At 38.9% G+C, this 22,915-nt stretch overlaps 10 protein-coding genes across 10 annotated transcripts; 3 read left to right on the top strand and 7 right to left on the bottom strand.

Annotated features, from left to right (window-relative positions):
* Positions 1 to 1,623: 1,623 nt before the first annotated feature.
* On the top strand, positions 1,624 to 2,866 carry GCK72_004528 (uncharacterized protein; the record flags this gene model as incomplete). Its single annotated transcript, XM_053724736.1, has 3 exons — positions 1,624 to 2,040; positions 2,088 to 2,272; positions 2,491 to 2,866. The coding sequence occupies 3 exons, from the start codon at positions 1,624 to 1,626 to the stop codon at positions 2,864 to 2,866; spliced, it is 978 nt and encodes a 325-aa protein (XP_053588930.1).
* A 671-nt stretch (positions 2,867 to 3,537) lies between these two features.
* Positions 3,538 to 4,616, bottom strand: GCK72_004527 (uncharacterized protein; the record flags this gene model as incomplete). The annotated part of the gene is made up of 2 exons (XM_053724735.1): positions 3,538 to 3,867; positions 4,575 to 4,616. The coding sequence occupies 2 exons, from the start codon at positions 4,614 to 4,616 to the stop codon at positions 3,538 to 3,540; spliced, it is 372 nt and encodes a 123-aa protein (XP_053588929.1).
* A 399-nt stretch (positions 4,617 to 5,015) lies between these two features.
* GCK72_004526 (uncharacterized protein) lies at positions 5,016 to 6,378 on the top strand (the record flags this gene model as incomplete). Its single annotated transcript, XM_053724734.1, has 3 exons — positions 5,016 to 5,552; positions 5,600 to 5,784; positions 6,003 to 6,378. The coding sequence occupies 3 exons, from the start codon at positions 5,016 to 5,018 to the stop codon at positions 6,376 to 6,378; spliced, it is 1,098 nt and encodes a 365-aa protein (XP_053588928.1).
* A 668-nt stretch (positions 6,379 to 7,046) lies between these two features.
* Positions 7,047 to 7,370, bottom strand: GCK72_004525 (uncharacterized protein; the record flags this gene model as incomplete). The annotated part of the gene is made up of 1 exon (XM_053724733.1): positions 7,047 to 7,370. The coding sequence occupies one exon, from the start codon at positions 7,368 to 7,370 to the stop codon at positions 7,047 to 7,049; it is 324 nt and encodes a 107-aa protein (XP_053588927.1).
* A 1,480-nt stretch (positions 7,371 to 8,850) lies between these two features.
* On the bottom strand, positions 8,851 to 9,705 carry GCK72_004524 (uncharacterized protein; the record flags this gene model as incomplete). Its single annotated transcript, XM_053724732.1, has 3 exons — positions 8,851 to 9,125; positions 9,494 to 9,579; positions 9,629 to 9,705. 3 exons carry the CDS (start codon positions 9,703 to 9,705, stop codon positions 8,851 to 8,853), a joined length of 438 nt encoding a protein of 145 aa, XP_053588926.1.
* A 438-nt stretch (positions 9,706 to 10,143) lies between these two features.
* On the top strand, positions 10,144 to 11,386 carry GCK72_004523 (uncharacterized protein; the record flags this gene model as incomplete). The annotated part of the gene is made up of 3 exons (XM_053724731.1): positions 10,144 to 10,560; positions 10,608 to 10,792; positions 11,011 to 11,386. The coding sequence occupies 3 exons, from the start codon at positions 10,144 to 10,146 to the stop codon at positions 11,384 to 11,386; spliced, it is 978 nt and encodes a 325-aa protein (XP_053588925.1).
* Positions 11,387 to 12,055: 669 nt separating this feature from the next.
* Positions 12,056 to 12,379, bottom strand: GCK72_004522 (uncharacterized protein; the record flags this gene model as incomplete). Its single annotated transcript, XM_053724730.1, has 1 exon — positions 12,056 to 12,379. One exon carries the CDS (start codon positions 12,377 to 12,379, stop codon positions 12,056 to 12,058), a length of 324 nt encoding a protein of 107 aa, XP_053588924.1.
* A 1,478-nt stretch (positions 12,380 to 13,857) lies between these two features.
* GCK72_004521 (uncharacterized protein) lies at positions 13,858 to 14,712 on the bottom strand (the record flags this gene model as incomplete). Its single annotated transcript, XM_053724729.1, has 3 exons — positions 13,858 to 14,132; positions 14,501 to 14,586; positions 14,636 to 14,712. 3 exons carry the CDS (start codon positions 14,710 to 14,712, stop codon positions 13,858 to 13,860), a joined length of 438 nt encoding a protein of 145 aa, XP_053588923.1.
* A 1,724-nt stretch (positions 14,713 to 16,436) lies between these two features.
* Positions 16,437 to 18,113, bottom strand: GCK72_004520 (uncharacterized protein; the record flags this gene model as incomplete). The annotated part of the gene is made up of 5 exons (XM_003101033.2): positions 16,437 to 16,812; positions 16,864 to 17,048; positions 17,093 to 17,505; positions 17,882 to 17,967; positions 18,031 to 18,113. The coding sequence occupies 5 exons, from the start codon at positions 18,111 to 18,113 to the stop codon at positions 16,437 to 16,439; spliced, it is 1,143 nt and encodes a 380-aa protein (XP_003101081.2).
* Positions 18,114 to 19,881: 1,768 nt separating this feature from the next.
* GCK72_004519 (uncharacterized protein) lies at positions 19,882 to 20,205 on the bottom strand (the record flags this gene model as incomplete). The annotated part of the gene is made up of 1 exon (XM_003101015.2): positions 19,882 to 20,205. One exon carries the CDS (start codon positions 20,203 to 20,205, stop codon positions 19,882 to 19,884), a length of 324 nt encoding a protein of 107 aa, XP_003101063.2.
* Positions 20,206 to 22,915: the final 2,710 nt, after the last annotated feature.

Genomic DNA, 22,915 nt, shown 5'->3' with positions numbered 1-22,915 from the left:
TCGACTAAGTCATTTCTCCCTCAAATTGACAAATTTCAGTGCCAAATTAGTGCGATTTTTGACCTGTCATCTTAAAATGACCATACCTCTCTAGGGATCGTCCGTACAAAAAAGTTGTCAACTACAAAAATGGAGCTCAACGTTCAATCTATATGAATCATTAAAAATTTTCATAGAGTGACATTCAGAATTACTATGACACACTCTCAAATGTGGTCATTTTGCACAGAAAACATCCAAAGTTGATACATTTTTGTCTGGTACTGTAAATGTACGGTTTTCCATCCAAACAAAATTGTATTTGGAGAAAAATTCAAAAGTTAGTTAGACCGATTTCCGGTTTCGAAAAACCGATCTATTTGAGTCCATACGGAATTTCGCATGCATATCAATATTTTTCAACTTACCTCGTTATATATCTATACCAGCCTGTCTTCCCCGCCTTCGGCGGTTAAGCCGGCTGGCCTCTTCTCATTTACGTGGCAACCCTTTTTCAAATGTGCCCGCTTGTATATCTATATATACATAAAATTATAGTTCTAAAAAAATCAAAAATATGTACAATTTAGACTCAAAGTCACATTAGAGTCGGTAGGAGTAATAGGTACAGAATGAGTTGCCTGTTTATCCCTATTTAGTCTTTTTTTCAAATTCTTATCAGTTCTTATCAATGGTATCTCTGCGTCTCCGTCAAACTGTTCACTATTTTTTCAAGTCTCCGTTCATTGTTCCCATCTCTAACCGTCTAATACTTTCCACTTCTTATCACTATCATCGACATGCCACACTAAATTAGCTACACTATAACTTTCCTCCTCTTATCAGTTTCTCTTTTTGTCTCTGTTATTGATTTCCATGAGACCCCTTAAAGAAAAATCGAAATGTGCGATTTGTCTTGAAGAAGGAGATGGATTTCATTTTGGCGCAGAGGCGTGCAAGTGAGTTTTTGTTAGCGTCCAAGACGCGCCAGTTGTGTGTTTTTATTTCAGAGCCTGCACGGCATTCTTTCGGCGGAGTGTGTCACAAAAAAGAATATATACCTGTCGAGGAGCAAATGATTGTGATATTACAGTTAGTGAGTTATTTTGGATTTGATATACCTGAAGCGGGAGATCGTATTTGCGACTTCCAATTTCCGTCTTTTAACGGAATTTCGAATTTGCACTTATAAACTGATGAGGAAGAATAATCTTAAAGGGCAGCTTGGAAAATTTCTCAACTTCTGACTTCCGGATAAGATATTTTCACTTCCCAACAACTTAGATGATGTCCCGAATCTGAACCGTCAAATCATCAACGTCAGTATCATGACTTAAATATAACGTTTACCCTTCTTTTAATCGGTTCTGGCAACTTGGGATCAGGCAGTTTGGATTTGGGCGGCTCTATTTTGGACGGCACTGAAAATTTTGACCAGACCTTTTAACAAGTTATTTAGAGACTCCTCACATTTGGATGCTCAAGATTTCGTCATTATATTAAAAAATAAGTTGAAAAAAATGCTAAATTCTACCAAACTCGGTATATTAGAAAACCGTTGATGAAATTTCTTGAAACACTCAGTGACGATGCTTCGATCAATATGACTTTTCTAGGCCATTTCCACTTCCAGACATCCGTTGCATGTGCCGTGCCTGTCGCTACTCCAAGTGCCTCGAAGTAGGAATGAATCCAATGGGTGTCCTCGCTAAACCATCTCCTTCTCCTTCCAAACCATCCCCGGACCCTTCTGAAACCATCCAACCTTTCCCCAGCTCACCCACTCAGACTACTCGAGCTGCTCTACTGACCATCACCCTCCCATCATCCTTCAATGACTGTATGCCACTCCTATCCAAAATGAGATCAAACTACCAAAAACTGTGCGATGCCCGAATTGTGATTCACAGGGAGGAGGGACAGAGTTTGTTTGAGGAGAAGGCTCCGAGAGCACTAAATTACCAAGAAGCAGTTTCACAGAGTATGAAGGATGTGAGATTGACATCGGATTGGATCTCTTGGTGTTTCGATGATTTTGTGAAGTTGCCGATAGAAGAGAAGGTATTTTTATTCAGATCTTTAGCCTCATAACACACATTTATTTCCAGAACAATCTATTCCGTAATTTCTATATCTATTATTACATGATGGAGGGTGCATTTGCTAGTCACTTGGCTAACAAGATATACGCGGTAGTGTTGCCATCTGGAGACTACTTGGATATGACTCAAATGGAAACGTTTTATGAGAGTATAGAAGTGAAACAACCGTTGGATAAAGAGCAGATTGAGAAGTGAGTCTTGGCACCGGCGCGCTACCCGGGGACTAGGAAAACGAAAACTCGGCCACGTTTTACTTATAGAGAAATTGCTCCAGAATCACAATTTTTTTGGCCTACTAAGGTAGAAAAAGTTTCGACATTAACTATTTGGGTGCTAGCTGAAATTTCTAGGCCATGGGGTAGTCCGGGCCGTAATCGGGAACATAAATGCGCTCCATCGCTAATTTCAGTTTGTTCAAGCCATCCATCGACTATCATCGTAAAGCTCTCATTCTCCCAATGATAGCTGAAGAACTTGATATTTATGAATTCTTTGCTCTAACCACCCTCCTCCTCTGGAACACTACGCTAGAGACAATCACAGAAGAGACGATAAAGACTGGGAAGAGAGTCAAAGATCAAGTTATGAAAGAAATCGGATTCTATTTGAAAAACGTGAAAAAAGTCAAGGATCCTGTTGTAAGAGTGGCTACAATTGTGAACATGCTGCCTGACGTGTATAAGGTTACGACTAGGATTCAAGATAATTTGGAGATGACTCAAGTGTTCAATATTTATACTGCAGATAGGCAGTTTCATGATTTGATAACTGGAAACTTTATTTGAATTTTTTAAAAATAAATGGAATTCATTGCATTATGTATTGCCAAATCTCTTTGTCTCACTTTGTCAGGTGGTTTTCTATTGAAGTTGATACGTTACTTTCTTATCCGATTTTGGGCCGAATATTGTGTCGGCCATGCGAAAATTCGGCCATCAGTAGCGGTACCTGTTTGCAGCGGCATATCTCGGTTCCCAAAGTAAATATCAAAAACCTGGTAACTAACAAAATATATCTTAATATTCATATCATATTTCCTCAGTTTGAAAATTTTTCATATCTTTGAAGACAGCCGAAATATAATGCTCCAAAATCTTGCTAGCGGGTGCGCCTCTATGTATTACAGGTTTTACGGCATACAATTATATCTCCAAAGCTTATACATAACCTATGTGTTGTCGAGAGTGAATCACAGGTGCTACCTCTAAAGAAAACTTCAGTGAATTTTGTGATGAAAAAGAAAAATGAATTTTGGGCTCTTAAAATTCAAAAAAATTTTCCACCCGGACCAACCGGACTGGTAATTTTTTCCCTTGGTCCGGCCTGTCCCATCAAATGACAAGTATGCGATTTGGTCTGTTATTAGCAGAGGTAGCATCGGAGCTGATAATAAAATATGAACAATAAATAGGTAAAAACTAAAAAATTGACAAAATTCATTTCCAAAAAACCGAATTTAACAAAAATTCCCGCTTATCAATTCACAAAACTCTTCTGTCGCTGTATAGATATTGAATACTCGTGTCACTTCCACATCATCTTGAATCCTCCTGGCACTCTTATACACAGCGGGCAGGAAGTTTACAATTGATGCAATTCGAATTCCAGGTTCCTCGATTTTTTTGTGATTTTTCATGTAGAAAATGAGCTCGGCCATAGCTTGATCCTTGACTCGTTTTCCAGTTCGTATACATTCATCCGAGATATCGACTAGTCCGGTGTCCCATAGAAGGATAGTGGTCAGGGCGAACGAGCCGGAAGGAAGATAAGAGTTAAAAACAATGCACTGAAAAAGTGTTTTCTCAGCAAAAAAGGCGTAACTCACGTTTTCTGAAGTCCGAATGGATATAACCCGATTTTTGGGCACCCGATTTTTTTTGGGCACCCGATTCCAAAACAGAGCCAAATAAAGTTCTAAAAAAATCAAAAAATATGTACAATTTAGACTCTGTCTCAAGTTAGAGTCTACATGGGGAATAGGTATGAAATAAATTGCCTGTTCATACCTATTCTTTGTTTTAAATTCTTATCAATTCTCACCAATGGTATCTCTGCGTCTCCGTCAAAATGCACACTATTTTTTCAAGTCTGTGTATCCGTTCATTATTCCCATCTCTAACCGTCTAATACTTTCCATTTCTTATCACTATCATTGACATGTCACACTAAATTAGCTACACTATAACTTTCCCCTCTTATCAGTTTCTCTTTTTGTCTCTGTTATTGATTTCCATGAGACCCCTTAAAGAAAAATCGAAATGTGCGATTTGTCTTGAAGAAGGAGATGGATTTCATTTTGGCGCAGAGGCGTGCAAGTGAGTTTTTTGAGTTTTAGATTTCAGAACGCGTTTGAGGCGCGCCAGTCATGTGTTTTTATTTCAGAGCCTGTACGGCATTCTTCCGGCGGAGTGTGTCACAGAAGAGAATATATACCTGTCGAGGAGCAAATGATTGTGATATTACAGTTAGTAAGTTATTTTGGATTTGATATACCTGAAGCGTGAGATCGTATTTGCGATTTCCAACTTCCGTCATTTTAGCGAAATTTCGAATTTGCACTTATAAACTGATGAGGAAGAATAATCTTAAAGGGCAGCTTGGAAAATTTCTCAACTTCCGACTTCCGGATAAGAAATTTTCACTTCCCAACAACTTAGATGGTGTCCCGAATCTGAACCGTCAAATTATCAACGTCAGTATCATGACTTAAATATAACGTTTACCCTTCTTTTAATCGGTTCTGGCAACTTGGGATCAGGCAGTTTGGATTTGGGCGGCTCTATTTTGGACGGCACTGAAAATTTTGACCAGACCTTTTAACAAGTCATTTAGAGACTCCTCACATTTGGAAGCTCGAGATTTCGTCATTATATTAAAAAATAAGTTGAAAAAAATGCTAAACTCTACCAAACTCGGTATATTAGAACACCGTTGATGAAATTTCTTGAAACTCCCAGTGACGATGCTTCGATCTTCCAATATATCCCAGTTGCCGGATTAGAATTCTTTAGAAAATATGACTTTTCTAGACCATTTCCACTTCCAGACATCCGTTGCATGTGCCGTGCTTGTCGTTACTCCAAATGCCTCGAAGTAGGAATGAATCCAATGGGTGTCCTCGCTAAACCATCTCTTTCTTCCAAGCCATCCCCGGACCCCGCTGAAACCATCCAACCCTTCCCCAGCTCACCCACTCAGACTACTCGAGCTGCTCTACTGACCATCACCCTCCCATCATCCTTCAATGACTGTATGCCACTCCTATCCAAAATGAGATCAAACTACCAAAAACTATGCGATGCCCGAATTGTGATTCACAGGGAGGAGGGACAGAGTTTGTTTGAGGAGAAGGCTCCGAGAGCACTAAATTACCAAGAATCAGTGGCACAAAGTGTGAAGGATGTGAGATTGACATCGGATTGGATCTCTTGGTGTTTCGATGATTTTGTGAAGTTGCCGATAAAAGAGAAGGTATTTTTATTCAGATCTTTAGCCTCATAACACACATTTATTTCCAGAACAATCTATTCCGTAATTTCTATATCTATTATTACATGATGGAGGGTGCATTTGCTAGTCACTTGGCTAACAAGATATACGCGGTAGTGTTGCCATCTGGAGACTACTTGGATATGACTCAAATGGAAAGGTTTTATGGGAGTATAGAAGTGAAACAACCGTTGGATAAAGAGCAGATTGAGAAGTGAGTCTTGGCACCGGCGCGCTACCCGGGGACTAGGAAAACGAAAACTCGGCCACGTTTTACTTATAGAGAAATTGCTCCAGAATCACAATTTTTTTGGCCTACTAAGGTAGAAAAAGTTTCGACATTAACTATTTGGGTGCTAGCTGAAATTTCTAGGCCATGGGGTAGTCCGGGCCGTAATCGGGAACATAAATGCGCTCCATCGCTAATTTCAGTTTGTTCAAGCCATCCATCGACTATCATCGTAAAGCTCTCATTCTCCCAATGATAGCTGAAGAACTTGATATTTATGAATTCTTTGCTCTAACCACCCTCCTCCTCTGGAACACTACGCTAGAGACAATCACAGAAGAGACGATAAAGACTGGGAAGAGAGTCAAAGATCAAGTTATGAAAGAAATCGGATTCTATTTGAAAAACGTGAAAAAAGTCGAGGATCCTGTTGTAAGAGTGGCTACAATTGTGAACATGCTGCCTGACGTGTATAAGGTTACGACTAGGATTCAAGATAATTTGGAGATGACTCAAGTGTTCAATATTTATACTGCAGATAGGCAGTTTCATGATTTGATAACTGGAAACTTTATTTGAATTTTTTAAAAATAAATGGAATTCATTGCATTATGTATAGCCAAATCTCTTTGTCTCACTTTGTCAGGTGGTTTTCTATTGAAGTTGATTCGTTATTTTCTTATCCGATTTTGGGCCGAATATTGTGTCGGCCATGCGAAAATTCGGCCATCAGTAGCGGTACCTGTTTGCAGCGGCATATCTCGGTTCCCAAAGTAAATATCAAAAACCTGGTAACTAACAAAATATATCTTAATATTCATATCATATTTCCTCAGTTTGAAAATTTTTCATATCTTTGAAGACAGCCGAAATATAATGCTCCAAAATCTTGCTAGCGGGTGCTCTATGTATTACAGGTTTTACGGCATACAATTATATCTCCAAAGCTTATACATAACCTATGTGTTGTCGAGAGTGAATCACAGGTGCTACCTCTAAAGAAAACTTCAGTGAATTTTGTGATGAAAAAGAAAAATGAATTTTGGGCTCTTAAAATTCAAAAAAATTTTCCACCCGGACCAACCGGACTGGTAATTTTTTCCCTTGGTCCGGCCTGTCCCATCAAATGACAAGTATGCGATTTGGTCTGTTATTAGCAGAGGTAGCATCGGAGCTGATAATAAAATATGAACAATAAATAGGTAAAAACTAAAAAATTGACAAAATTCATTTCCAAAAAACCAAATTTAACAAAAATTCCCACTAATCAAATCGCAAAATTCTTTGGTCGCTGTATAGATATTGAATACTCGTGTCACTTCCACATCATCTTGAATCCTTCTAGCACTCTTATACACTGCGGGCAGGAAGTTCACAATTGATGCAATTCGAATTCCAGGTTCCTCGATTTTTTTGTGGTCTTTCATATAGAAAATGAGTTCGGCCATGGCTTGATCCTTGACCCGTTTTCCAGTCCGTATACATTCATCCGAGATATCTACTAATCCGGTGTCCCAAAGGATGATAGTGGTCAGGGCGAAGAATTCATAGATATCGAGTTGCTCAGCCATCATAGGGAGGATAAGGGATTTCTGGTGTAGTAGGAAGGATGGTTTGAATAAACTGAAATATTATCAGTAGAGCGCGCAAACCATTTTTCAAAATTTCTAAAAGGATCAACTCACTCATCAATCTGTTGCTTATCCAAAGGTTGCTCATTAAGAAATTCAAAATGTCGTATTCATCGTATTTCGAGGCTCTTGAAGAATGTGATCTAAAATCACTGGAACATCGAAGACTATGTATTGATTTAATCTTCACCTATAAACTGATGGTTACCAAGGAAATTATTATTGATGATCCTATATTCGAATTTTTGGAGCATTCAAGGCTAAGGCGGCATAGATATTATCTCAAATCCCTAACTACGAACTCGAATAAATTATCTTCTCAAATACTCTCTAATAGAGTTCTCCGTTGTTGGAATTCTTTATCAGAATTGGTGTTTCCGGTTAAACCGAGCACAGCTGTCTTTAAGAGCAGAATATGTAAATATGATCTCAAACATTTCCTGTCATTAAACCCAACAAATTATTAATTTTACTTTACCTCCTATGGATAGTGGAGCTAGTCTCGAGGTAGCAGAAAGTGCAGAAAACTATTTTTCTCTTTATTAAAAAGTAGTTTTTTGCTTTTTTTTGCTACCGCTAGAATAGGCCCATTATCATTATGTATGCATTCTTTCTCTTTTTATTAACCATCTCTCACATGTAAATTCAAAAACCATTCCATTTTCTCGTGTTAGTGGTTTCCGCCCTTCGATGAAATAAAGAAATTAAAATTAATCATTATCGAGATTCTTATAAAACAGGTCAAGTTGATTTATATCAATAAAATCTCCCGATGGATAAATTACCCGACCCGGTCGGTTATTGACATGACTTGAGAATAAACACTCCAGAATGTAGTAGGGTGTAAAGAAGTTGCGGAATAGGGCGTTCTGAAAGTTGAGAAACCGAGAAATTTCGAATCTATCATTTCATAGTTTCGAAATTTCATGGTTTTGAAACGTCTCGGTTTCCAAACGTCTGGTTTTAAAACGTCTTGGAGCTTTTTGTAGAACTTGAGTTTGCGGATTTCACATTTTCAATTGAACTTCAGGCTCCACCCCACAAAACTGGGCTGAAATGACCAGATACCTGTAGAAATCTGGACTCCTATTCTGGAGGCAGAGCTTAAAATTAAAATTAAAATCTGAAGATCAGAAATGCCTAGTATTTCTTGTTCTTTTTTCAACAATTTGGCTTCGGGAAGTTTCGAAATCACTAAATGTGAAAAAAATCACAGAAGAATGAGGTTTTCTCTGAATTTCAACAGAAATGCTTCTTTTTTTTTTTTGTGATTTTTTTCACATTTAGTTTCGAAACTTCTTTTTCAATAAACCCACTTTCTGATCCATCGGCAGATTACAAAAATCCTCAAAGCACCATGTAACCCAATCAGCTGTCAATCTCTTATCCTTTATCCCTTGATCTATCAGTTCCATATAACTCAACGCTCTCGGAACCTTTTCAACCTGAACAGATTCTCACATTCCTTCCGATGAATCACATTTCGGGCATCGCATAGTTTTTGATAGTTCGATCTCATTTTGGACAGGAGTGGCATATGGTCATTGAAGGATGTTGGGAGAGTGAGGGTTAGTAGGGAGGCTTGGGAAAGTTCAGAATAACTTTTGGGTGTCAGTTTAGCTTGGACACCCATTGGGTTCATTCCTACTTCTAGACATTTGGAGAGACGGCAAGATTGGCACATGTAGCGGGCGTCTGGAAAAAAGATGTTATCAGGTATGCTCATAAGTGCGCTCTAAGGAAATTTGATAGTTTACCCTGATCATCATTCTATTGCTGAGAAACCGTTAATTATGATTACCTGTTCGTTTTTTGCCATTGAGGCATAGTTTTCGAGAAAATATGGAATCAAAGTTTAATCACTTATGTATGTACCAACAGTCAAAACTTTTAATAAATTTTTATCGAATACCAGGCGTCTTCTACACAGCTGTATATACATTAAAAACTCAGCTGTTTTCTCAGCTTTTCAATGATATACAACACATCCCCAATGAGTGTCTCAATAGAGCGCAGTTACAGATTCCTATTGTCTGGCGCACCTTAGACGCCTTTCCACTCACTATTAACGAGATCACAACTATTCGCCTCCTTGCATGCATACGTCTTCTTTTGTGATATACTCCGACGGAAGAATGCGGCGCAGGCTCTGAAATAATTTTGTGAGCTGGTGTGCCTTAGACGCGTTTCAAACTCACTTGCACGCCTCGGCTCCAAAATGAAATCCATCTCCAACTCCTAGACAAATTGCACATTTGGATTGAAGTTTTTTCATGTTATACACTACTCCACAAAAGTATCGTTCCACCCCTCTTTTTTTCGAAAAACGGTGCTCACCTTAATTTTTATTAAAAGGTGTCCACATGAAAAATACTTACGTTTACTCTTCTTTCAATCGGTTCTGGCAATTTGGGATCAGGCAGTTTGGATTTGGGCGGCTCTATTTTGGATGGCACTGAAAATTTCGACCAGACCTTTCAACAAGTCATTTAGAGATTCCTCACATTTGGAAACTCGAGATTTTGTCACTATATTAAATAATAAGTTGAAAAAAATGCTAAATTCTACCAAACTCGGTATATTAGAACACCGTTGATGAATTTTCTTGAAACTCTCAGTGACGATGCTTCGATCTTCCAATATATCCCAGTTGTCGGATTAGAATTCCAAATATAACTTTTCTAGGCCATTTTCACTTCCAGACATCCGTTGCATGTGCCGTGCTTGTCGCTACTCCAAATGCCTCGAAGTAGGAATGAATCCAATGGGTGTCCTCGCCAAACCATCTCCTTCTCCATCCAAGCGATCTCCAGACCCCTCTGAAACCATCCAACTCTTCCCCAGCTCACTCACTCAGGCTACACGCGCGGCTCTACTGACCATCACCCTCCCATCATCCTTCAATGACTGTATGCCACTCCTATCCAAAATGAGATCAAACTACCAAAAACTATGCGATGCCCGAATTGTGATTCACAGGGAGGAGGGACAGAGTTTGTTTGAGGAGAAGGCTCCGAGAGCACTAAATTACCAAGAATCAGTGGCACAAAGTGTGAAGGATGTGAGATTGACATCGGATTGGATCTCTTGGTGTTTCGATGATTTTGTGAAGTTGCCGATAAAAGAGAAGGTATTTTTATTCAGATCTTTAGCCTCATAACACACATTTATTTCCAGAACAATCTATTCCGTAATTTCTATATCTATTATTACATGATGGAGGGTGCATTTGCTAGTCACTTGGCTAACAAGATATACGCGGTAGTGTTGCCATCTGGAGACTACTTGGATATGACTCAAATGGAAAGGTTTTATGGGAGTATAGAAGTGAAACAACCGTTGGATAAAGAGCAGATTGAGAAGTGAGTCTTGGCACCGGCGCGCTACCCGGGGACTAGGAAAACGAAAACTCGGCCACGTTTTACTTATAGAGAAATTGCTCCAGAATCACAATTTTTTTGGCCTACTAAGGTAGAAAAAGTTTCGACATTAACTATTTGGGTGCTAGCTGAAATTTCTAGGCCATGGGGTAGTCCGGGCCGTAATCGGGAACATAAATGCGCTCCATCGCTAATTTCAGTTTGTTCAAGCCATCCATCGACTATCATCGTAAAGCTCTCATTCTCCCAATGATAGCTGAAGAACTTGATATTTATGAATTCTTTGCTCTAACCACCCTCCTCCTCTGGAACACTACGCTAGAGACAATCACAGAAGAGACGATAAAGACTGGGAAGAGAGTCAAAGATCAAGTTATGAAAGAAATCGGATTCTATTTGAAAAACGTGAAAAAAGTCGAGGATCCTGTTGTAAGAGTGGCTACAATTGTGAACATGCTGCCTGACGTGTATAAGGTTACGACTAGGATTCAAGATAATTTGGAGATGACTCAAGTGTTCAATATTTATACTGCAGATAGGCAGTTTCATGATTTGATAACTGGAAACTTTATTTGAATTTTTTAAAAATAAATGGAATTCATTGCATTATGTATAGCCAAATCTCTTTGTCTCACTTTGTCAGGTGGTTTTCTATTGAAGTTGATTCGTTATTTTCTTATCCGATTTTGGGCCGAATATTGTGTCGGCCATGCGAAAATTCGGCCATCAGTAGCGGTACCTGTTTGCAGCGGCATATCTCGGTTCCCAAAGTAAATATCAAAAACCTGGTAACTAACAAAATATATCTTAATATTCATATCATATTTCCTCAGTTTGAAAATTTTTCATATCTTTGAAGACAGCCGAAATATAATGCTCCAAAATCTTGCTAGCGGGTGCTCTATGTATTACAGGTTTTACGGCATACAATTATATCTCCAAAGCTTATACATAACCTATGTGTTGTCGAGAGTGAATCACAGGTGCTACCTCTAAAGAAAACTTCAGTGAATTTTGTGATGAAAAAGAAAAATGAATTTTGGGCTCTTAAAATTCAAAAAAAATTTTCCACCCGGACCAACCGGACTGGTAATTTTTTCCCTTGGTCCGGCCTGTCCCATCAAATGACAAGTATGCGATTTGGTCTGTTATTAGCAGAGGTAGCATCGGAGCTGATAATAAAATATGAACAATAAATAGGTAAAAACTAAAAAATTGACAAAATTCATTTCCAAAAAACCAAATTTAACAAAAATTCCCACTAATCAAATCGCAAAATTCTTTGGTCGCTGTATAGATATTGAATACTCGTGTCACTTCCACATCATCTTGAATCCTTCTAGCACTCTTATACACTGCGGGCAGGAAGTTCACAATTGATGCAATTCGAATTCCAGGTTCCTCGATTTTTTTGTGGTCTTTCATATAGAAAATGAGTTCGGCCATGGCTTGATCCTTGACCCGTTTTCCAGTCCGTATACATTCATCCGAGATATCTACTAATCCGGTGTCCCAAAGGATGATAGTGGTCAGGGCGAAGAATTCATAGATATCGAGTTGCTCAGCCATCATAGGGAGGATAAGGGATTTCTGGTGTAGTAGGAAGGATGGTTTGAATAAACTGAAATATTATCAGTAGAGCGCGCAAACCATTTTTCAAAATTTCTAAAAGGATCAACTCACTCATCAATCTGTTGCTTATCCAAAGGTTGCTCATTAAGAAATTCAAAATGTCGTATTCATCGTATTTCGAGGCTCTTGAAGAATGTGATCTAAAATCACTGGAACATCGAAGACTATGTATTGATTTAATCTTCACCTATAAACTGATGGTTACCAAGGAAATTATTATTGATGATCCTATATTCGAATTTTTGGAGCATTCAAGGCTAAGGCGGCATAGATATTATCTCAAATCCCTAACTACGAACTCGAATAAATTATCTTCTCAAATACTCTCTAATAGAGTTCTCCGTTGTTGGAATTCTTTATCAGAATTGGTGTTTCCGGTTAAACCGAGCACAGCTGTCTTTAAGAGCAGAATATGTAAATATGATCTCAAACATTTCCTGTCATTAAACCCAACAAATTATTAATTTTACTTTACCTCCTATGGATAGTGGAGCTAGTCTCGAGGTAGCAGAAAGTGCAGAAAACTATTTTTCTCTTTATTAAAAAGTAGTTTTTTGCTTTTTTTTGCTACCGCTAGAATAGGCCCATTATCATTATGTATGCATTCTTTCTCTTTTTATTAACCATCTCTCACATGTAAATTCAAAAACCATTCCATTTTCTCGTGTTAGTGGTTTCCGCCCTTCGATGAAATAAAGAAATTAAAATTAATCATTATCGAGATTCTTATAAAACAGGTCAAGTTGATTTATATCAATAAAATCTCCCGATGGATAAATTACCCGACCCGGTCGGTTATTGACATGACTTGAGAATAAACACTCCAGAATGTAGTAGGGTGTAAAGAAGTTGCGGAATAGGGCGTTCTGAAAGTTGAGAAACCGAGAAATTTCGAATCTATCATTTCATAGTTTCGAAATTTCATGGTTTTGAAACGTCTCGGTTTCCAAACGTCTGGTTTTAAAACGTCTTGGAGCTTTTTGTAGAACTTGAGTTTGCGGATTTCACATTTTCAATTGAACTTCAGGCTCCACCCCACAAAACTGGGCTGAAATGACCAGATACCTGTAGAAATCTGGACTCCTATTCTGGAGGCAGAGCTTAAAATTAAAATTAAAATCTGAAGATCAGAAATGCCTAGTATTTCTTGTTCTTTTTTCAACAATTTGGCTTCGGGAAGTTTCGAAATCACTAAATGTGAAAAAAATCACAGAAGAATGAGGTTTTCTCTGAATTTCAACAGAAATGCTTCTTTTTTTTTTGTGATTTTTTTCACATTTAGTTTCGAAACTTCTTTTTCAATAAACCCACTTTCTGATCCATCGGCAGATTACAAAAATCCTCAAAGCACCATGTAACCCAATCAGCTGTCAATCTCTTATCCTTTATCCCTTGATCTATCAGTTCCATATAACTCAACGCTCTCGGAACCTTTTCAACCTGAACAGATTCTCACATTCCTTCCGATGAATCACATTTCGGGCATCGCATAGTTTTTGATAGTTCGATCTCATTTTGGACAGGAGTGGCATATGGTCATTGAAGGATGTTGGGAGAGTGAGGGTTAGTAGGGAGGCTTGGGAAAGTTCAGAATAACTTTTGGGTGTCAGTTTAGCTTGGACACCCATTGGGTTCATTCCTACTTCTAGACATTTGGAGAGACGGCAAGATTGGCACATGTAGCGGGCGTCTGGAAAAAAGATGTTATCAGGTATGCTCATAAGTGCGCTCTAAGGAAATTTGATAGTTTACCCTGATCATCATTCTATTGCTGAGAAACCGTTAATTATGATTACCTGTTCGTTTTTTGCCATTGAGGCATAGTTTTCGAGAAAATATGGAATCAAAGTTTAATCACTTATGTATGTACCAACAGTCAAAACTTTTAATAAATTTTTATCGAATACCAGGCGTCTTCTACACAGCTGTATATACATTAAAAACTCAGCTGTTTTCTCAGCTTTTCAATGATATACAACACATCCCCAATGAGTGTCTCAATAGAGCGCAGTTACAGATTCCTATTGTCTGGCGCACCTTAGACGCCTTTCCACTCACTATTAACGAGATCACAACTATTCGCCTCCTTGCATGCATACGTCTTCTTTTGTGATATACTCCGACGGAAGAATGCGGCGCAGGCTCTGAAATAATTTTGTGAGCTGGTGTGCCTTAGACGCGTTTCAAACTCACTTGCACGCCTCGGCTCCAAAATGAAATCCATCTCCAACTCCTAGACAAATTGCACATTTGGATTGAAGTTTTTTCATGTTATACACTACTCCACAAAAGTATCGTTCCACCCCTCTTTTTTTCGAAAAACGGTGCTCACCTTAATTTTTATTAAAAGGTGTCCACATGAAAAATACTTCATATCCAAACAGAATTCGGGTCTATGTGTTTTTATTTCTACCCCTTGACCCAGATTTGAGAAAATCAAAAATTTCGATTCTGACGATTCCACAAAAGTATCGTTCCACTTGGAAGAACTCCTTTTTTGGGTCAAAGTCTTACAAATTTATTTCAAAATGGTTGCAAAAAACCTTTTTAGTCAGTCTGGCCTCGTTTCCCTGACATTTCCAGAAAAATCGTCGGTTGGCAGTACGTTGAGTGGCTCTTGGCACCCAACCACCTTAAACGGCTTCCGGTGCCAATTCTTCCCTAGAAAAGTCTTCTGCTTAAGAATTTTTTCAGAGTAATTGTGTTCATCTGTACCCAAGCACATGATTCGGTCGAACAAGAGCAGGAGCGTTCTCATTGACGCTGTTTTACAATTATTCACACCACAAACTGTCGATTGGAGCAGATGGACCAGATGGGTACCGTTCCTTCTGGCACAATCTTCGAAAAGAAAAGTTGCGAATCTCTCGTCGTAACCTAAAAAGTGGCGAGGAGATGGTCTGGGCGGCCATCGCATCTACGAGACGATTCAAGATTTGTGTCAAAAAACTGAATGGAGCCGATTATCGAATTGTTATTCGTCGAGGATTGATGCCATGGATTGATGCGTAGAAACCAGAACGGAGACTTTATCTTTCAACATGACGGAGCTCCAATAAACAAAGCATGGAAATCTACCGAATTGCTGACCAGAAGAAACGGTTCCGTTCTGGTTTCTACGCCAAAACGGCATCAATCCTCGACGAATGACAATTCGATAATCGGCTCCATTCAGTTTTTTGACACATATCATGACTTGATTCGTCCCGTAGATGCGATGGCCGCCCAGATCATCACCTCGCCACCTTTGAGGTTACGACGAGAAAATCTCAACTTCTTTTTTTAGAGATTGTGCCAGAAGGAACGGTACTCATCTGGTCCATCTGTTCCAGACGACAGTTTGTGGTGTGAAGAATTGTAAAACTGCTTCAATGAGAACGCTCCTGCTCTTGTTTGACCGAATCATGTGCTTGGGTACAGAAGAACATAATAACTCTGAAAAAATTCTTTACCAGAAAACTTTTTTATGGAAGAATTGGCACCGGAAGCCGTTTAAGGTGGTTGGGTGCCAAGAGCCACTCAACGTACTGCCAACCGACGATTTTTCTGGAAATGTCAGGGAAACGAGGCCAGACTGACTAAAAAAGTTTTTTGCAACCATTTTGAAATAAATTTGTAAGACTTTGACCCAAAAAAGGAGTTCTTCCAAGTGGAACGATACTTTTGTGGAATCGTCAGAATCGAAATTTTTGATTTTCTCAAATCTGGGTCAAGGGGTAGAAATAAAAACACATAGACCCGAATTCTGTTTGGATATGAAGTATTTTTCATGTGGACACCTTTTTATAAAAATTAAGGTGAGCACCGTTTTTCGAAAAAAAGAGGGGTGGAACGATACTTTTGTGGAGTAGTGTAGTAGAAAATTAGAAAACCAATTGATAAGAAGAACGTGATGTTGGAAGGTAATCTGATTTGACAGATTTGTAGTGAGAGAGATTCAGACGGTTAGAGAACAACAAAAGTATTAACTGAAGAAAAATCCTTTCTAATATTATTAACAAAAATTTCCATTTATCAAATCATAAAATTCTTTGGTCGCTGTATAAATATTGAATACTCGTGTCACCTCCAAATCATCTAGAATCCTTCGAGCACTCTTATACACAGCAGGCAGGAAGTTTACAATAGTAGCGACTCGTATCGATGGCTCCTCGATTTTCTTCACATTTTTCATATAGAAAGCTAGTTCGGTCATCACTTGATCCTTGATTCTCTTCCCAGTCTTCGCAGATTCCTCGGTAAGATTCTCCAGTCCGGTATCCCACAGAAGGATAGTGGATATTGCGAGGAATTCATAGATATCAAGATCTTCAGCTATCATTGGAAGAATAAGGGCTTTGCGGTGCATGTCGAATGATGGCTTGAACAACCTGAAATGTTAACAGTAGAGCGCGTTTACAAAATGAGCAGCCACCACTCACTTCTCAATCTGCTCCTTATCCAATGGTTGGGGAACTTCTACGCTCTTATAGAATAATTCCAGATGATGCATATCAATGTAGTCCCCTGATGGGAGTATCACCTTGAACGGGTCATTTTTCAAATGGCTTAGAAAGCTTCCTTCTAGCATGTGGTACGGTGTGTAGAAGTTGCGGAATAGGGCGTTCTGGAAATTAAAAAAGATGGGGACACCTTTAAGTGAATAATTACCTTCTGATCGATCGGTAACTTCACAAAATCCTCGAAACACCATGAGATCCAATCAGCTGTCAATCCAACATCCTTCATCCCTTGATTCACCGATTCCATGTAATTTATCGCTCTTGGAGCCTTCTCCTCAAACAAACTCTGTCCCTCCTCCCTGTGAATCACAATTCGGGCATCGCATAGTTTTTGGTAGTTTGATCTCATTCTGGATAGGAGTGGCATACAGTCATTGAAAGATGTTGGGAGGGTGAGGGTCAGTAGGGATGCGCGGGTGGTAGAGCTGGTGGATGGTTGGATGGATTCAAATGAGGGCTCTTGGAGTTCAGTGGGCTCAGGTTTGACTTGGACACCCATAGGATTCATTCCAACCTTGAGGCACTTAGAGTAACGACACGCCCGGCACATGCAACGGATGTCTGAAAGTGTGTAGATAACTGGTGGCCTAGAGAAGTCGGGTTTGGAATTCTAGTCCATGACTAAGCTAAGGGGTAAAGATTAAAGCGTCGGAGCTGACGACACTCCGATATCCCGTCAGAAGGTTTGTACCACTAACCTAAAAACCAGGAATTCGGAGCATCCTTGACACATCTGGCCAGTTTATTAGAAACTTTATTAGCACGGCAGGCTTCTTACAACCGCGCTCTACCGAAACCGAAGAAAATTGTGTACGAAATTGAAAGACTTAAAGAAGAAGAGGCATTTTCAACGGCATTTTAGTTGAGCGCAGTTGTAAGAACTGTGCCCAGCTAATACAGTAAGTTATTTTTTTATAATGACTTTAAAAAAACTCACTAGCTGCAATATCACAATCATTTGCTCCTCGACAAATATACATTTTCTTTTGTGTGACACTCCGACGGAAGAATGCGGCGCAGGCTCTGAAATTATTCATCTGGTGCGCCTTGGACGCGTTTTGAAATCTAAAACTAAAAAAAACTCACTTGCAAGCCTCGGCTCCAAAATGAAATCCATCTCCGTCTTCTAGACAAATCGCGCATTTCGATTTTTGTTTCGGGGTTCTCATTTTGAGTGAAAACTGGAAATCAATGGTGAAAGAAGAAAAAGAATGTGTTGATTGATAAGAGGTGTTGCGAATGTAGTCAAATGACAATGGGTGAGAGAGATAAGATAGTTAGACGGTTAGAGGGTGACGGTAAAATTAGAGTGATAAGATATACAGGAGACATACAGATGTACGGATAGACAGACAAGTTACCAGACACTATCTCTACTGAAATCAGGCCTGAGGACTAGTTTTTCATTTGGTGGCCTAGAATCCCAATTTTGGAAAAACTAGTCCCCGATTCTGGTTCTGAGAAAGCTAGCCATGAGCTCGCAGTGCCAAGACACCAAAAAATAGTGAGCACTATTTTGGAGACGAAGAGCAAATTTGCTAAGAAAATAGTATGAGAAATTGAGAGAATTTATACACCCATTGTTTGAAAAAATGTTATCAGTAAATTGAGAAAATTGGCTGTTCATTTCACACTTACACGTCGACTCTAATGTGACTCTGAGTCCAAAATGTTATGTATTCACCTGATTTTTTCTAGAATTCTAATATCTATTTATTCAAATTCTTGATTTTATTTAATTGACTGGTTTGCAAGGAGAAAACGAAACTCGGTCAGTTTGGCGTTGCGTGCGCGTCGCGTTTTTATTGACAGATACGACAAACACACGCTAAACTTGGATTTGGCACTGAGATAAGTCGTTTTTTGGCACCGTGCGACGCAGCGCGTTTACGCGACCTTTGCACCCCTGTGAAAATATAAAAGTTGCCAAATGTTTCGGTTTCCAAGCGTCTATTTTTGATATGACCGGATTAATAAGCACTCTTAGAAATAGATAACATTCCTGTCATAGTCATGATATTGGGGGCCGGTCTATAAGAGGGGATACAGTAGCTAGGCTACAAAAGTGTTGGTGTTTGGTAGCATATTTTCTGATTTCCGTTCAGCACATCCCTGGGGAGCGCTGAACCTCTAAATTTTGCAATAAAAATAACAAAAATCCAAAAAATGTAAGGAATCTTCAAATTTATAACACAAAACCCCGAATTTTTCCTTGAAAATTTTCTTTTTCACCTATTTTTCAAAAACCTACTTTTCTCAATGCTTGTCCGAGAGGACTTCACGGTCGCGCGTAAAAACTCTTCCACCAAAGCTCCTTTTCAGTCAGGAGAACGGGAATTGTAACATTTTGAGGGATTTTTAGCCTAAGCTTCAATGATGAAAGTTTCTTTGAAATCTCTGAGCAATCGGAAAGTGCAATAAAAGTCTATGACCTTTGTCCTCCAACAAGCTATGACTAAAACATACTCTATCAATAATTGTTACCAATATTTTGAATTGCAGGTCTTATTCGCTCCCAATAAGAAAATGGATAGAAGTGACGCACATAATCCAACCGAATTCGACAATTTCGTAAGTTTCTTTTCACAGCCTACTTCTAGACACACACATCAAAATCATGTTTCCAGAATGTCGCTCAAAATTCCGTGCGGAGGATTTTTGAGTGAGAAAATAGAGATTTGAAGACTTAAATGATATTTTTCAATTTCAGGACTTTTCATCAGAATTCATCACTTATTTGGGTTTTGGGTATTGGCATCTGGAGAGCTGGATGACGCAATTGTATAACAAAGAAACACCGTCAAATTGTGATGACGCTTATATTCTGCATAATTTTGTGTTGTTTTTTAACAAAGCAACGACTAGGATACTGTGCTTCTATAAAAATGTTTAGATTGCTTTAATGTTGTAGTTTTTTTAACCAAAAATTCCATTTATCTAATTATAAACCACCTTCGACAACTTAAACACTTGAGTCATCTCCATGTCATCTTGTATCTTTTTCACACATCTCTCAACAGCTGGCAACAAGTTCACAATAGATGCGATTCTGATTCCAGGCTCCTCGATTCTTTTGTAATACTTCATATAGTGTACAAGCTCAGCCTTCACTTGCTCCTTCATTTTTTCTCCGGTCCGTGCACACTCTTCTGTTTGATTTTCCAGTCCGATATTCCAAAGGAGAATGGTGGCGAGAGCAAAGAATTCAAATATGTCTAGCTTGTAAGACATCATTGGGAGAATGAGAGAGTTGCGTTGCATTTTGTAGGTTGGTTTGAACAGTCTGAAAATATTTGAGTGTTTGATTATAGTAACCTCTTTCTGTGAAATCTCTTGGAGGTACAGTAAGATAGTGTCATTACAGTAGGCTCGAAGAAGGCGGAAGAAAAAAATCTGGAAAGAAGGACCGCCAGAACCGTCCTGACCCTAAGTAACCTCCCGAACAAACCTTCACCCCTCGGCCTGTCCTGGCCCTATACTGACATCTGGTTCCTTTGATATCACGATAACAGTCAAAGTTCACTCATTCTGTTTATTTTCGAAAAGCTCTAACCGCCCTAATCCGACCGCCCTGAACTCTACTAACCGATCGACCTGTGCTGGTACCTTCCTAATTTACTGAACTCCTTAAAGAGCGCATAAAAGAGTAGAGCTCTTCACAGTTCTAACACGTCTCTGGTTCAGTGCTCAGCTGCTTCAACAACTACTGTAAACGATGGGTCAACTTATTACCAAGCCTATTGAGGATATTGCGGAAAAAGTAACGTTTGTCATGGCAGATGTGAACAGAGACTCAGTGTAAGTACTTAATTGAGTGAAAATCTCAATAATTTATCTTCAGTGCAGCAGTGGTTGAGAATTACTGTAAGAAGAGGGCTGACAGTAAGTAGACACAAAGAAAATAACAATCATTCACTATTGATTTCCAGAGAATGGATGTGCAACAATACCGAAAAAAATATTCGATCTTTGCGTGAATAAAAAGAAAACCGGCTGCAAAAAACTGGTAGATGAAGGAGTTGAAAAGTTTTGCAAGAAGGGCAACTGGAAATGTAAGTTTCCAAATGGTTTCGGAATAAATTGCTTTAATTCCAGATGCTGCTTGTAATTGGCTACCCAAAACTACAACAACTGCATCAACAACAACTACAACTACAACTACAACCACAACTACAACCAGCACGACTGTCACTCCAACTACTGCTGGGAGTAATGTTTCGTTGATCATTGGAATAGTTGTCACTGCCGTTGTTCTCCTTGTTGTTGGTATTGCTCTATTCTTCTACTGTCGCAAGAAGAAGGCAGCAGCACGTGGGAAGAGTTCAATGACTGGAACAACTACCGGAACGACCACTGCATCTGGAACTGGTATGACAGGAACAACTACCGGAAAATCGAAAACTGGAACAACCACTGGCAGATCAAAGACGGGGACAAAAACTACTACGAAGAAGTCGAATAATGGAAAGAAAGCGAAAAATTCCAAGAACCAAACTTTTACTAGTTATTAATTTCAATTTATTAATAAAAATTTACTTGTGTTACAACAGTTAAAAAAACCCGTTTTAATCTAATTATCTGAGCATACTGTTACATGTCCCTTGGTTGGTTCATGTCTTCCAGTCTGTCTTTTACTGCGGCCTAGACTTCTGGTGGGGTCTAGGAGAATGTTTCTTTTTTATACATTCACAACAGTACACATTTAGAATAATTGAGTTTATTTATAAAAGGTTAGTAAGGGGGACATATATACAGGGTGGCTGATAAGTATTGAGACACGTATTTCCCTGATTTCCCTGCATAGAAAAAAACTCAAGGTATCCATTTCAGAAAACAACTATATTTTTCGAATCAGTACAACATTATGACCAGCTTTTGAAAAAAAAATACTAAGTTTGATTCCGTGGTCGCGTGCCAGACGCCCAGATGTGACAAAGGAAAAGTGACTCTGCGCCGCGGCTGGAAAGGTTTCACGATCAACCAAGGAGATTCAATAATATAGCGGTCAACAATTATTCGATTGTCCCATAATTGGTCTAAATAGCTTACGGTAGACTTTCTGAACATTTCTCAGCCCTCAACTTGAGTTTTTTGAAATTGAGGAGAGTGGGGGCCTCTCTGATATCCGAAGGTCTAGTTTTTGAAGCAAATAATGGAAAACCATGATTATCAACTCATAAGAATGCTATAACCTGAAAACAATATGATCAAAACATGTATTAGACACTGTAAATTTGGTCTACCTATGGGATAAATATTACATAATTATGTTATCGTTTGCTTGGGGATTAAATGTAAAAGAAAACTAAAAGAAAACTAAAAGAAAGAATGTCGAAAAGGCTGAGCAGAGGAGGTGTTCTCTCTGCGACCAGCCAGGTGGCTTTCCGGAGGGAAGACTGATTCGCGTTTCTTCTTTTTCTATCTCTTATCTCTTTCTCCTCAGATGTTGCACTTAACAGCTGGGGCTGTTTTTGTTTACGCCTCGCATGATTCGTATGACAATACAGTACCGTGCAGTATTCAATTTGGGTGTTTTCAGTTGAAATTGTTCAACTTTGAAAGGGTGTTACGGTATCACTGATTATCCCACAAAGTAAACTATGTAAAAACTAAAAACATACCAAGAGTAAAGCTTCGATTTTTGTAAATGACATCTTGTTTGCACGGGCACTCCCCAAAGAGTTATAATCATTTTAAGACAACAGCTAAAAAATCGCACTATTTTACACTGATTTCCACTTTGATGACCCGGAACTTGATAGTAAGTGCGCTTACAAAAATGTTGTCAACTACAAAAATGAAACTTTTAGATTTGTGGAAAACATTACTTTGTCGATATGTAACTCTTTATAATATGTAACTCTCCATAACTTATTTTCTCAGATCGTCCGACATGCCGGCCTATTTTTCAACCTCACTTCCTCACGACGATCTATTAGAGCCAGTCAACTGGCTACTATCGGTCAGATAT

This window comes from Caenorhabditis remanei, chromosome II (genome assembly GCF_010183535.1).
Source record: "Caenorhabditis remanei strain PX506 chromosome II, whole genome shotgun sequence".
NCBI classification, from domain to species: Eukaryota; Metazoa; Nematoda; class Chromadorea; order Rhabditida; family Rhabditidae; genus Caenorhabditis; species Caenorhabditis remanei.
The sequence above is the reverse complement of the archived record's forward strand: the minus strand, read 5'-3'. Positions and strand labels throughout refer to the sequence as shown.